The sequence below is a fragment of the Artemia sp. Qi Xiang Cuo genome, chromosome 14 (assembly GCF_049724085.1).
Source record: "Artemia sp. Qi Xiang Cuo chromosome 14, ASM4972408v1, whole genome shotgun sequence".
NCBI lineage: Eukaryota > Metazoa > Arthropoda > Branchiopoda > Anostraca > Artemiidae > Artemia > Artemia sp. Qi Xiang Cuo.
This window is the reverse complement of record NC_142807.1, coordinates 28,591,859-28,606,973: the sequence shown is the minus strand read 5'-3', so window position 1 is coordinate 28,606,973 and position 15,115 is coordinate 28,591,859. Positions and strand designations below refer to the sequence as shown.

The window sequence follows — 15,115 nt, the reverse complement described above, 5'->3', positions numbered from 1 at the left end:
ATCAATGTTATTAAAAGTAAATGATAAGACACTAGAGCTAAAAGTTCTAAACTAAAAAAAAATTTGAAAAACATCCAACTGTTTAGAAATCTTTTATTAAGTAAGTTCGATTAATTCCGACAAAATACAAAACAAAAAAAGAAATGATATTTATCTTCCAAAACCTAAGCCTCCACCATAGCCGCCAAAACCACCGTGTGAACCATAGCTCCCATAGCTGGAATAAGTTTGACGATGTCCACTGTATCCACCATAGCCGCCATAGCCGCCATAACCGCCAAAGGGTGAGAGACCTGAAATAAATGAATATTATATCCTGGTATGCAAGCCCAGAATTTGTAGGCTATATTACAATATCCGATATCAAAATAGGTATGACTGCAAAGTAACCATTACGATGGATCAATTTTGATGAAGTATCTATATGGGATAGCATTTTAAAATGACTGCTAAGCCATGGTCAAATTTTTAACCTCACTCGATTGCCTGATTGCTGCTTCAGACCTTCTCCCATCTTATCCATATGTCCAGGTCACTGGTCATCGGTACTTAAATATGTTTCTCTTCAAAATCTCAAAACTAAATTCTCAAAACTGTTTTGATGTCCAATATACATATTTTCTAGATTGGATTTAAGTTTAAATCTAAGTTACTGTTGTCATGTTTCCCTTTTGATTTAACTATTGAATGGCACAACTGAGATGTTGATAGTTTGTTTAGGAATTTTATTTTGTGAACTAAACCAATTGTGTGACTGGGGTATCTCGAACAGGGCTTCAAAATTAAAATTCCAACCTCTCATATTTCAGGTCCAAAGCACCTAAAACCGGCTTCAAGTTATAGGATCTAATTTAGGAATTGAACTTTAAAGTGAAATACATTAAAAATAAAACAAAAACAAGAGCAAAGAAAAAGTAAGAAATTAGAATATTATTGATCAATGGAAAATAATCCTAAACTTATAAGAGCTGGAAGATAGGGAGTTATAGCTCCTATATTTTTTATATTGTTAGATAAAGCCCTATTTGTTTTAAGTTGAACAACACTCTGCATTTTTTTTTCTTTTTAGTTTTTTATTGTTTATTGTGTGCTCTAAACAATATACTTTTCACAGCGTCTAATTGATTCTGCTTCCTCAGTTTCAAAAATGGTTTGTTTTTCTTCTTTTTCAAAATACTGATAGATGTAAATATAATACATAAAGTGTATCTTGGGAAGCACAAATTCCATAAGCTATATTTTTTGGAATTAGAATTTTTTTTTTTTTTAAGAAAGTTAGTAAGACAGATTCAGGCATGAATTGCCAAATGGATACTTTTGATTTTTTATGCCTATATACCCTGTATGACATGAGGGAACTATAAGATCTAAAAAGTCTACTTTTTTTTAAAAGAGAGCTTTTTTTTCAAATCATAGCCTTTAAATTTTTATTTTTAGTGCCGTATAGAAATATACCGGGCTTGCATTATTTGATCCGTATTTTCTTAATAATTTATGGCCTTGTCCTATTTTGGTTGCAGAAAATAGAGCATTTCTCAAAACAATTCTTGTTGTTTTGTCAAGAATGATGGTCATATTCGACATACAGAACGTGTGAGGCTTATTTTGTGAAGGGGACGACCACTTTTTGAAACCCTAGTGTACATCTGAAGACGCGACGTGTGCCAAACAGTTTCTCCACGCTAGACAAACTTTCCTTGGCACTAGGCACACTTCCACCCCGCTTGACATGTGCTACCTTGTGTACAGGATTTCTGAAAGAGGGTGCTCTTCGCATTTATTCTTGCTTTCAAAATTTGATCTTTTGATATAATTCGAACATGAGCTTTGATGTAATTCATTAGCTAAGTTAATTGATTTTAATAAAACGTCTAATACCAAGAGAAAGGCTGCATTTTTTATGTTATTGATTAGTTGATTATTATTATTATTATTATTATTATTGTTTTCTGTTTCAGAAAAAAAGCTCAAGGCTCTGGTACTGTCTGATAATGCCTCTTCAGACAGACAATGCTGTGTATATTGCCGAATAGGAAGGAAAAAGCACTCGATTACCTACACAGGAAAAATCGTATGAGCTTATGCGCTGTGTAAAATCATACCGTGAAGGGGGTGGGGGGTGGGGGTATTTTCCAAACTGTAGCATCAACCCAGACTTAAGACTGGAACTTAAGTCTTAGACTTGAACTTTTGAGTTGGGGCTAAACGTATTTTTAGTTTTAACAAAAGCTACAAAGCTTTTTACACCAGTAAACATTCTTATTCGGAGGTTCTCAAAGATGGGAGTACATCCCTCGGGGGGATGCTGGGGGTGAATGCTTTATAGGTGGGGTATAATAAAATTTTAAAATCAACATTGTAAACAACTATTAAATTTATTTGGATTATCACTGACTATTAAATCATTTTTATGAGAGGGGTGCACCTCTGGGGTTGACCAAAGTAGGGGGGAGGAGGCTTTGGACTGAAAAGTTTCAGAATTTCTATTTTAATCTCCTATACTGTGCCCATTTCTTTTATCCTTTTCCCCCGTACCGTGACTGACAAAGCACAATCACTGAATCTATCATATGAATACATTGATGAGACACTTGCAATGTTTCAGGATTCCAATGTTTCATATTTAATTCTTAAAAAAAATATTTTCTTGACATTTTTTTTCTGAGGGGTTGGAAGAGGGTATTCCGAAACCCTCCTAGTTAGTTGAAACCTTTTCTGCTTAAACAATAAAACAAGCATTTATTTCGAAGTCATAATCTTTTGTTAAATTGAAACCTTTTTTTGTCGAAAGGAAATGCAAAAAAAATTGCTAAATTTGAAACTAAATTATGAACATCACTTTTACAAAAACTACAATATGAAATACTACTGAGGCGAGTTTTTTCTATATTTAAAAACAGATTATCTCCAGTGAATATATAACACTTGCTTTCAAACTTACCCCAGTAGCCAAAGCGGCTTGCAGCTTCTTCTTCATCGGCACTGACAGGGGCCTTTTCCTCTTGACGAATATCTTTAGGGAAAGCTAGAAGAATTTTTTTATTATTATTTATTTATTTCTAAACCTTTTTACAATTGCTTAAAAGGATGATGCAACAAAAAGGAATAAAAAAAAATAGACAATAATTATACAATGATAGCAACATGTAGAATACAGACAACTCGAATGATAAATAAAATATAATTCAAATAAGACGACTAAGACATATGCCCAATATATTTTTCAAGTCTATCCCTAAGAATTGAACGTTTACGGTATTATTGTCTCAGAGACTCTACCTATTCATCCACCATTCAAGTCTACCCAATCAAATGAAACTTGTTTGACACAAATTAGTGCAAGGTAAATTCCAGCACTAGTTAAATCTCATGATGAACGGGCTTTGGTAGAAGAAGGGTGTTCTTTTGTAAACAGATTGTCTATTCCCATCCCAATATTTCACGGCATTTATAGTAAAACATGAGCACGTTTGCAAAAATCTGAACATTGTCTAGCGGACTGAAGGCAAAGCTTTAAGAATTCTGAATCAAGCGTGTTCAAAGCGTCATAATCTAAGTCACCTACCAAATATTTTTTATTTTATAGAATTACTGTGGATGTCTTTTTACCTTTTTTTTTGTTTTCATTGCTTTTTTGTAAGAATAAATACTTGAATAATGACAAAGAATATTTTACTGATCCTGTTGCAAATCTTAGATAGTTTTCCCAGAGATGATCAAGCGAAATAACAGTTTACGTCAATTCACAAATATTTACAAGCAAAGGGTGGGGGCAAAATGTGTTTTCAACATCTAGGGTGGCATACTTTTGTGTTTTGTTTTTCCGAACGAAAATATCAACAAGGAAGTTTTTGGTGAAAATGCCCCAAAAGAGATATTTCTAAATATCTAGAGAAGGGTAATTTGGATGTGGGTGACAATCCCTGTGATATAACAATTTATGAAGCAAAAAATCTAAGGGGCAGAAGCTACCCTTCCCCTTTGAATCGAAGCCACTGTTGATGAGTTTTGATTATGAAAATTTTTTTGTTAGCTTTATTTTGTTTCTATGACGTGTAACAAAAAAAGCTTTTGTTTATTTAAATTATATATGATAAAAAAAGTAAAGTATAGACCAAAATTCCTTTGATTCAAATGAAAACCAGCTATTCATCTTTAGTGTAAAGTAGTTGTGCAAATACGCAGCATTGTTTTACTCTTCTATTTCTTCTAGAACTAAGATTATCTACAAAAATAACATATAGAAAGATGAACCATTCGTCATCAAGAATCTCCAATGTTCCTCTTAAAAAACAATAATAATTAGAATTTTCTAGACTGGATACAAAGTACTGAACACTGAACGATTTAACGTGGCCTGTCAAATATTAAAAATAGCAAATAAAAATTGTCCCTATAAATCATTCTTAGTTAAAAAAAAAAAAAAAAAAAAAAAAAAAAAAAAAAAAAAAAAACTAGTTATATTTAGAAATGACTAGCTTTATTTTATTCATTTGGAAATGTCTGTTTCAGACTTGAGAAATACCAAAGTTAGGGTCATGTATACAAACTATTCAGTAACTAGTTAAGCAAAATAGGTACAGCTAAAAAAGCTAAGTGTTGCATTTAAAAAGGCTCCCACCTATCGCATTCTTCCGTTGGGGACATTGACTTTTGAGGAACTATTTACATGTCATTATTCTTTATTTACATTTTCAAAAGACATCTTAGAAGTAATAAACAAAATTCAGTTGAAATGGTGTTTATTTGAATAGAATAAGAGCATTCCAACTTGAAGCACACAAAAAGAAGGTCCGAACCTTCATCCGAATAGTTCCTTTTTCTTATTTCTTGGCAGTAACGTCAATTCGCAGAAATAATGAGGTGGAGGAAAGTGTGTTATTTTTTAAATCTAGGGGGAATCAATCTTCTTTTTCAACAAATTTTTTAATCTAAGGGGACAAAAAAAATTAGGGGTGCATCCTCACTCATAATCACAGTAACTGCCCCTTGACAAAAAGCCTGTTCCAAACTAAAAAACCATTTTCAAGTGTAATCTTAATAAAGAAGCAAATTCTTGCCATATTCTTACAAAATGAATCCCTCTTAATGACTGAAACATCGCACTCGTGTTACAGTTAATGGTCACGACTAAACTATACTATAAATAACTCTTAATTTCTTACCGAAAGTGACAGCAATCATTGCAAAAAGAGCCAAAAGAAACACTACTTTCATCATGCTGAACCGCAGAGACAGTTTTTTATTTTAACTTAGTAAGGGACTGGTCGTAACTGTTAATTTGGTCGATTATTTGATGTCTTTTATACATCTCTACATTTTGCGCAATACCCATTATGGTAATCATGTGACGCAAGCTGGTTATTTTGTGGGATTAATTGAAAAGGTCGTAGAACCATGCTCTTTTTCCAGAGGCGAAAGATGCTCATTATAGAGCAAAATCAATACATTCAATAACTTTTAATATATTTATTCGTGTTATTTCCAATATCATCTGGAAAGAAAATAAACCAATTTGGAGGGGAGGGATCCCAGACCAGATAGGCACACATGAAAGATTTTGTTTTGAATTTTTGGGATGGGTAAAATTATCTACCGCATTAACCGTAAAACTAATATCATTTAGAATGTGCCACATATAGATTTAAAATAAAATCAAACCCTTTTGATGCCCCATGGTGGCGTATTTGATCTTAAAGATACAGTAGTCCATACAAAATAAATCGTTAAATCGGAAAGTTATTTTAAACATTATTTAATTAATTTTATTCCTTTTAAGCTTAGTAAAGCATTTACAGCGATGTATGTTTGGGCATGAACTATCAAACAGTCCGTGGTAACGAACTGTAAGCAAGCTGCGACTCGGCTCAATTGTACCAAAACTCTAAAAAACTGAATTTTGATATCAATAGATACATCCACAGAATCGGCTTGTTATGGTGATTCAAATATAGAACAATAATTAAGTTTAGTATTACCCATCAAAAGCTATGAGCCTCCAAAAATTTACCAGATTTTAGAAAAAAGGGGGTAAAACCCACTAAAAGCCAAGGAATCTTAATGGAAATCACACAATCAAATTCCGTTTATCAGAGAGCCCTACTGTAGAAGTTTCAAGCTCTAATCTAAAAAATTTGGAATTTGTATATTTTTTTTTTGCCAGAAGAAAAATCACGATTGCGTGTTTATTTGTCGGTTGTTGTTTTTTTTTTCCTAGGGGTAATCGCATCGAACTATTACTCCTAGAATATCGGAAGAGGGCTAACTCGGACGAAAACTAAAAGTTATAGTGCCCCTTTTAAGTGACCGAAAAGATTGGAGGGAAACTTGCCCCCCTCCCACGCCCCTTTTTTCAAAGTCGTCCGATCAAAATTTTGAAATAGTTTTTTCAACATTGTTGAAAAGTCCAGTAACTATACCTTTGGAGTATGCGTAAGTGTAAGTGCATCCAGGTTGTCAAAGAGCTATAGATAAAATTTTTTGGGAATGATATTAGGTTTTATTTTTTTCGGTCAACTTGAGGAGGTACAAAATAAAATTAAAAAATAATATTTGTGTCAAAATTAAACATTTGTGAACAAGTATCTTCAACATACAAATAGAAAATCAAACTGTGGATTCTTATAGAAAAAAAACGAAAAGAAGTAAAATATTATTTCTTTTTAGCGAAAAAGATTTCTTCAGTAAGAAACGAACTGACATTAATTTATAATTTTTTCCACAAAATGAGTTTTTCAACGAAAAGCAAAGGGGTTAAATAAAAAATATTATTAAATAAAAAAGTTAAAAAAAAGTTTGGTTTAATAAAAAAATTATTTTAAAATTAGTTTAATCAAAAATGAGCAGAAATAAAGTCAAATAATCCCCCAAGAATAAAACTACCGCCAATCACTACCAATAAATAGATAAAACTCAAAATTAATAGAAACTAAAATAAATAGCCGAGTTAAACTCAAAATGAGCAAAAACTAACATGGTTAAGGCTGACAAACCCCATACCTTCTTTTTCAAAACAAAATACATATTAGATGTTTTCAACTTTTTGACTTTAATAAATGCAAAATTATTAAAACTTTAAGGAATAAGGATTATCTACATTAAACTGACAATCCACGGTCTTTTTTTTTAGTAAAGAGCAAATTATGTCCTGGTCTTGAGAAGGCACGCGGGATGTCAGCCTTATTCATTGTAATTTTTACTTGTTTTGAGTTTGACTCGGTTATGTAATGCAATTTCTTTTCGTCTTCGGCTTTGTTCATTTATTGATGGGGATTTGTGGTAGTTTTATGCTTAGAAAATTACTCAGCTTTATTTATGCTTACTTTTTGTTTAATGGAGATCTTTACTTTTCTTTGAGAAGCTTGATTTGTGGGAAAAGTTTTTTTAATTAACAATATTAAAATATTAATCATTTCACATTACATATTACATAGATTATAATATAAAATATTTACAGCAAAAGGGGGAATTGGGATTGGGAATATTATGAGTACCGCCAGAGAATTTCTCAAGAGCTGGGGGAAATGCTACCAGGGCCCTTTTTCTTATCTATATTTAAATGGAAATGTTTCTTTATTTACAATAGGGTGAAATTAATATCTTATTTCTCTTCATTGATGGGAATATTTTTTTTATGTCTGTACAACAGGTACTCCCGCTGATGGCTCCCCTCTATTTGCAGAGACGTTTTCTTTGTAAAAAAGATATATTATTCAGATTCTTTCCGGCATAAAAGGGTGACACGTAGGGGATGATCATGAGTGCCGATAGGAAATTTACCAAAAGAATTGGAATAAATGCTATCAGGAGGTTTGTTTTTTAAACCAAAATTTGATGGGAAAAGTTTCTCATTTTCTTTTCTTTAGAAATTTTTCATTATTTCCATGCTTTAAAGGGGAAGGGGTGCTTGCCTTACGATAGATATAAGAAAAATGGTTTGGAGGAGGGTTCCAAGCAGGGATTCCAATTCTAAGGAGATTATTCATTTTATGGGGGAATCACTTCTCTTAAGGATACTAATTTTCAATCTAGAGATTCAGAAGAGTGTAAGATAAAGTAAGTATAATTAGTGATATTCAGCGAAAGGTTGAGTTTTCAGACGGAGGCTGAAAAACTGTCATAGATTGCATATGCTCAGTTTTTTCAATGGCTTATATTGCAACACTGTCTTATGTTGGGAAGACCATTGCAAAATTTTAAAAAAGCTAAAGTGTGATTTATAGTGAAATGCAATAGGTGTTTAGCTATTTTGGTTGCCAGGTATTTAGTTTGTTTTTAAGCAGTACCTTTGATCGGTAGAAACTGCAGATATTAGGGAGTTTTGACTAGGATATACAGCCATGGTGGAATTGGAGAATACGACCTACTGCGCTTGAGGATTCTTTCAACATGCTGGCAATCTCTTTTTCCCGTGGTCATCTCTGAACCCAGAAAGAACTACTCAAATAGAGCATCAGGTACCTAGTCTAGGACTGAAATCAAATAGTAAGAAAAAAAATGTATATGTTATTATAAATATATTATTCAATTCTCCACTCAATGTTCTTTCAAAATGTAATCCTTTAGGATTTTTGCCCATCATAGAGGAAGCCGATAAAAGTGCAAAAAATTATTAAAACAGTCGAAAATGCTTACTTTTATCATTCCTAAATGTCAGTTTGCTTCACATTACACCCCCTCCCTCACCTCTGCTTAATGAAGAGGTGGACAGATTAGTGTGTGTGTGTGTGTGTGTGTGTGTGTGTGTGTGTGTGTGTGTGTGTGTGTGTGTGTGTGTGTGTGTGTGTGTGTGTGTGTGTGTGTGTGTGTGTGTGTGTGTGTGTGTGTGTGTGTGTGTGTGTGTGTGTGTGTGTGTGTGTGTGTGTGTGTGTGTGTGTGTGTGTGTGTGTGTGTGTGTGTGTGTGTGTGTGTGTGTGTGTGTGTGTGTGTGTGTGTGTGTGTGTGTGTGTGTGTGTGTGTGTGTGTGTGTGTGTGTGTGTGTGTGTGTGTGTGTGTGTGTGTGTGTGTGTGTGTGTGTGTGTGTGTGTGTGTGTGTGTGTGTGTGTGTGTGTGTGTGTGTGTGTGTGTGTGTGTGTGTGTGTGTGTGTGTGTGTGTGTGTGTGTGTGTGTGTGTGTGTGTGTGTGTGTGTGTGTGTGTGTGTGTGTGTGTGTGTGTGTGTGTGTGTGTGTGTGTGTGTGTGTGTGTGTGTGTGTGTGTGTGTGTGTGTGTGTGTGTGTGTGTGTGTGTGTGTGTGTGTGTGTGTGTGTGTGTGTGTGTGTGTGTGTGTGTGTGTGTGTGTGTGTGTGTGTGTGTGTGTGTGTGTGTGTGTGTGTGTGTGTGTGTGTGTGTGTGTGTGTGTGTGTGTGTGTGTGTGTGTGTGTGTGTGTGTGTGTGTGTGTGTGTGTGTGTGTGTGTGTGTGTGTGTGTGTGTGTGTGTGTGTGTGTGTGTGTGTGTGTGTGTGTGTGTGTGTGTGTGTGTGTGTGTGTGTGTGTGTGTGTGTGTGTGTGTGTGTTTGTGTGTGTACATACACGCCTAAAACTTTTAAAAAGAAATGTTTGAAAAGTACTTTTTTGGGAGGGGGGGGGGGGGCAATGACAGTGGGTTGTCACAGGGCAGTAATAGTCTGGCATTGTGAGGTGAAATGCATAGACTATTAAACAGTAGTAAATGACGGGGGGAGGGCGACTTCTCTGTTTAAAAAAAAAGATATTGTTTAATGTGATTCCGGAAGTTTATTTTCAGAGTTATAAGATTGAAAATGTCCTAGGAGGTGAGGGCTGGTGCCACATGGATAACGGGGGGGGGGGATATTACGTGGTATATTAGATTTCACACTATCGCAACCATACGCCCCCCCCCACCCTCTAGCATGCAATACCGGAGGAATTAAGTTGCAAATTTAAGACTTATTAAGAGCTATTAATGAAAATATCCATTTCTGTGTTTTACCTGATAAATCAATCCATTATTTTATATGATATGCAATGACTTTAAAATTATTATTTTTATGCCTAGGTCTTCAAGATAATTTTAATTGTATTCTGAAAGTTACTGATATCACAGCTCCTGTAGGACTATGAAAAGCGTTATAGATTAGTTTGTTGTTGTGATGCTACGTATTTACTTTTGTTTCCCAAATTAATATTCTTGTTTTTATACTTGGCTTTTGTGTTTTCAGTAAAACGCTTTTTATTGATATATGTTAGATAGGCTGTGAAGTAATAATTTTTGTTCGTCTTAAGTTTCAACTTCGCTCTTTGCTTCCCTCGGGAAAACTTTTGTTTTTTTTAATTAATCAAAATTTTGAGATAGCCAATTTGTTCAGTGTAGTTGAATGATCTGAAAACTATGCAATTTAAAAAAGTTTAACGTTCCCTTCGTTCCCCCATTTCTGAGGGCAGGGGAGGGGGGGGGACAATTTTGGAGGGAAAAACAAAAATACTCAGAATCGAAAAAAAATGGGATCTGCCTCAAGGGGAAGGCTCAGGGGCCCTTCCTTCCCCCATTTCTGTGGGCAAGGGAGGGGGGGTCAATTTTTGAGGGAACACCAAAAATCCTCACAATCGAAAATAAATGGGATCTGCCTCAAGGGGAAGGCTCAGAGGCCCTTCGGTCCCCCAGTTCTGAGGGCAGGGACGGGGGGTCAATTTTGGAGGGAAAACCGAAAATAATCAGAATCGAAAATAAATATGATCTGCCTCAAGGGCAAGGCTCAGAGGCCCTTCGTTCCCCCATTTCTGAGGGCCGGGGAGGGGGGTCAATTTTGGAGGTAAAAACAAAAATGCACATAATCTAAATTTACTGGGATCTGCCTCACGGGCATGGCTCAGAGGCCCTTCGTCCCCCCTTTTCTGTGGGCAGGGGAGGGGGGGACAATTTTGGAGTGAAAACCAAAAATACTCAGAATCGAAAATAAATGTATCTGCCTCAACGGCAAGGCTCAGAAGCCCCTCCTTCCTCCATTTCTGCGGGCCGGGGCGGGGGGGGGTCAATTTTGGAGGGAAAATCAAAAATGTTCTTGAATTAAATTTCTGTATTGTGCATCCAAATAGGGAATTCAAGAAATAGTCAGTTACTTACTTGCGATTTTTTCAGAATTTCTTGAATAAAGTATCTGTATTGTGTATCCAAAGGGTGACTTCAAGAAAGAGTGTGTTACTTACTTACAAATATTTTCATATTTTCTTGAATGAAATGTCTTCTTTGTGTATCCAAGAGGTGAATTCAAGAAAGAGTTTGTTTCTTACTTACTTAACTACTTACAATTTTTTGATAATGACATAATGACATATCCAACAACGGATGTTGATAAAGAATTGATTCATTCTGATACCTAGATTTTGTCAATGTTACCTCATGTGTCTGACCATAGATGTATGCAAATTCCTTTTCTCAAATCTCCGATGTTTTAATATACATTCTAAACTGTTGACATGCTAGCTTACTATAAAAATAATGAAAACATAACAATGTAATGCATAATATATTTTTAATGAAATAATGCTATGTAGAATATTAATACAAAATTATATTATGACACATAGTCATACACACGTTCACTCTGAAACATCCAGAAACGATGGTCCCCCTTCCTTCGGGAAGGGGAGGGGGATATATGCAACGGGGAAAAGTTCCGGAGAACAAAAAAGTTTCTGGGGAAATTTTCCAGCAAAAATTCAAAGAAAGGGGGCAAGGGCTGTAAAGTTGTGCAGTTTTTACCCGCTGTTTACATGTATTATTTTTTACTAAGAGATATAAAAAAAATTCAAGGGGAATCTTTCCATTGGAGAGGAGACTTTTCTAGAGAAAATGCTCCACTTGGAGAAAGGGGAAATTCCCGGCGTAATTTGAAAAAGGATCAGAATTTAAAAGAATAAAAAAATCAAATGAAAATAAGGAGAATTTTCCAGGGGGAGTTGTCGGGGGAAAATTTGCAGTGAGGAAGGAATAGTTCGGGGAGAAATCTTGTTTATGGGGAGGGGGAGGGGATAATTTAAGCAGAAATAAATTTTCGAAGGAAGGAATATTTTGTGCGGAAGGATTTTCTAGGGAATTTTTTCATGGAGAAAGGAGGCAAATTTCCCCGGCATGATTTGAAAAATGACCAGAAATTAATTATAAAAAAAACAATTTTTTTCAACGTAAAGTAAGGGACAAAATTAAAACTTAAAACAAACAGAAATCATTTCGTCAATTAGGGGGGTTACTGCTTCCTCAACCGTCGCCCTTTACGTTAAAGTTTGATTTTTTGGCACGATCCTTCAAGAACAACTACTGAACACAAGGGTCTTAATTAGATAGAATAAGAAGTTTTGTTAAAGCACTAAAAGCCTTTAGCGTACAATCGAGGGTTGTGGAAGGGACAGTTCCCCTCTTATACGGAATAATTTATGTTCGTTTTGATGTTGCTCTTTATTTTCAAGGAAAATCCTTGAAAAGCATTTCAATTAATAAAATGAGTTTTTCTTTAAGGGAAAGGAAAAGTAAATTTAAACTGAAATTAGCCATATATTTTTTGGTTTATGAGCTTTGTAAGTCATAACTAATCTTATCATTTAGAGTGATATACTAAAAACATTTATAAATGCAACAAGTGTAATTAAGTAGTTAATAGTTAATTAAAATTGTTTTATTTATTGATTGATTAAAAAAACTTTTTCCACAAACCAATTTTTCCAAAAAAGTAAAGAGCATAATTTGCTCTTTACTGAAAAAAACACAACTGAATGTCCATTGTCAGTTTAATTTACATATGCTGATATTTATTCCTTAAAATATTAATTAATTTTGGATTTATCAAAGTTATAAAACTGAAAACCTTAAAAAGATTAAGTAAAGCGCAAATTATATTCTGGCTTTTGGAAAAGCATAGGGATTTTAAGCCCTACTCATGTGAATTTCTGCTCGTTTTGAGTTTAACTCACTTATTTATTGTAGTTTCTGTTCGTTTTGAGTATCATTTATTCATTAATGATGTTTTTTTGTAGTTTTATGCTTGGTAGATTATTTGATTCTATTTTTGCTCATTTTTGGTTTAATGGAGTACTTTACATTTTTTTTTTTTAACTTATTTTGTGGATTTTTTTTTGATAATTTCTGTTTATGTTTTATATATTCGTTTTATATTGACACAGTCTATTTTAGGGGAAAAGAAAATAACAGTTTGAATCTTTCCGATTTTTCTTTAGGAATTTATAGTTTGGCCTGCTGTTTGGCCTTGCTGGAGAAACATTTTCAACAATTTTTAACATCCTTTTGAAAATTTTGACGAAAATAAAGGTGTTTAATTTAGTCATATACATCCTCTAGTTGACCTGATAAATAAAACTTAATACAATTCCCAAAAGATTATATCTATGCTCTTTGACAGCTTGGATACGCTTACACTCTTTTGATTTAGTTAAATTATAAGAGCAGAAGTAGTAAAAGAAGCAACCCCGAGAGCTTGAACTTAATACCCTTTGTCGTTCTTGGTATATTGCTGAGATGTCTTATTAGCAACCAGCATACACGCAATGCGTTTTGATTTGATTTTAAAGCAACATTTAGTTTTAAGATAATGGGTAAATTAAATAACTCTGGGGATTGACCTACCCAATAGCCCTAAAAATATAATTACTAGACCGTTCAGCAATGCTGAACAAAATGGTTGTCTTAAAATTTTGATTGGAAGTGTTTGGAAAATTATCAGCTAAAGAGAAGGGCTAATTGCCCTCTAAACACTTTTGACTCTTAAAGAGGACACTAGAATTTTAATTTCCAATTAAATTAGCTTCTTTAAAATATCAAAGATGTTACTAGCTATGGCAGTGCAGCGCTGTCAATGTCCTTATATACCCTATATTGCTTATATGCCCTTTTAATACCTGCATGCATATAGTTTTGGGTTTAATTTTGAAACTCCTCCCAAACTTTTCCTAGAAGTCTCCACTTAATCCCATTAGTGTCGTTATTTACAGTAACCGTAGAAGCAGCATTAAATATATACGCGTAGTGTCTTCTGGCCAGTTTAAAATCCGTCACAACTTACCCCGAAAGGTCTAACTTAATAATGTAATCCGTTATTATGACAGGGCTTTGTCACCCATTTGACAGTCTACATTATCATAGTTCATTTCGATTTGGTGTAACATCCGCCTAAATATTCCTTAAAAGCTCCATCTTAATACCCTTAGCTTGTGTAGCATAAATTGTTGTAGTAGCAGTAGTAGCATTAGCAGCAGTATGTACATAGCACCTTTGGGTTTTTTTTCAACATCTCCTTCAACATACGATGAAAGTTTCTACTTAATACCATCAACCGTTCCTGAAGTATTTCTGATACATCCTCTTGACAAACTATGTGAGCATAGTGTGTTTCGATTTCATTAATTACAATTTCAATATTAGCCAAAGTTTTCGCCTTAATACCATTAGCTTTATTAGCAGTAATAGCAGTAATAATAACAGCAGCATTAGTTGTAGCAGTAGAAGCAGTAGTATTATAATACAAATATTTTCTTTTGATTAGTTCAATATTCCCCACAACAAGCCTCGTAAGTTTTAATTTTACCCACAAAGCTGTTCGTAAGATATTGCTGATATGCCCTTTTAACAGCCTGCGTACGGATGAGGTGTTGTGATTCAGTTTATCTTCCCCCTGAAAACTCTCTGAAAATTTCACCTTCATATCCTTAGGTTTAGTTGTAGTAGCAGTCACAGCAGCAGTATTAATACTCAACTTAATACAACTAGCCATTGCTATGACATTGTTGATATGTCTTTTTGATAACCATTATATCCCTATACTTCTTGAAACGTTCATCTTAATGCACTCACCCTTACAGGTAGTTACAATAGAAGTAGTAGTTGAAGTAATAGTATTAGCAGTAGTAGAAGTAGTAAATATAGCAGTGGTAGTAATATCAGTAGCAGTGTGCATATATTGCCTTTTGGTCAATTGATCTTCCCCTTTAAACAATCTCTGAGAGTTTCAACTTAATACATAAATCAATTCTTCAGATACTCTATTTTTACAATCTAAATGCAAATAGTGTCTTCTGTTAGTTCAAATTTGTCATCCATTTTCTGTCAAATTTTACCTTCATAGACGTTGCATTATTTGTACCAGCATCATTGTAGATGCGGTGGTAATA

The 15,115-nt window shown here is 34.2% G+C and overlaps 1 protein-coding gene and 1 long non-coding RNA gene across 2 annotated transcripts in view; one reads left to right on the top strand and one right to left on the bottom strand.

Annotated features, from left to right (window-relative positions):
* LOC148944341 (uncharacterized) overlaps nucleotides 1–15,115 on the top strand; it is a 337,879-nt gene that overhangs the window by 175,065 nt on the left and 147,699 nt on the right. The gene's annotated exons all lie outside the window — the stretch shown is intronic.
* On the bottom strand, nucleotides 79–5,305 carry LOC148944345 (uncharacterized). Its single transcript, XM_089100300.1, has 3 exons — nucleotides 5,166–5,305; nucleotides 2,942–3,025; nucleotides 79–293 (listed from the first exon to the last, which is right to left on the bottom strand). Exons 1-3 carry the CDS (start codon nucleotides 5,218–5,220, stop codon nucleotides 151–153), a joined length of 282 nt encoding a protein of 93 aa, XP_088956426.1. The 5' UTR covers nucleotides 5,221–5,305; the 3' UTR covers nucleotides 79–150.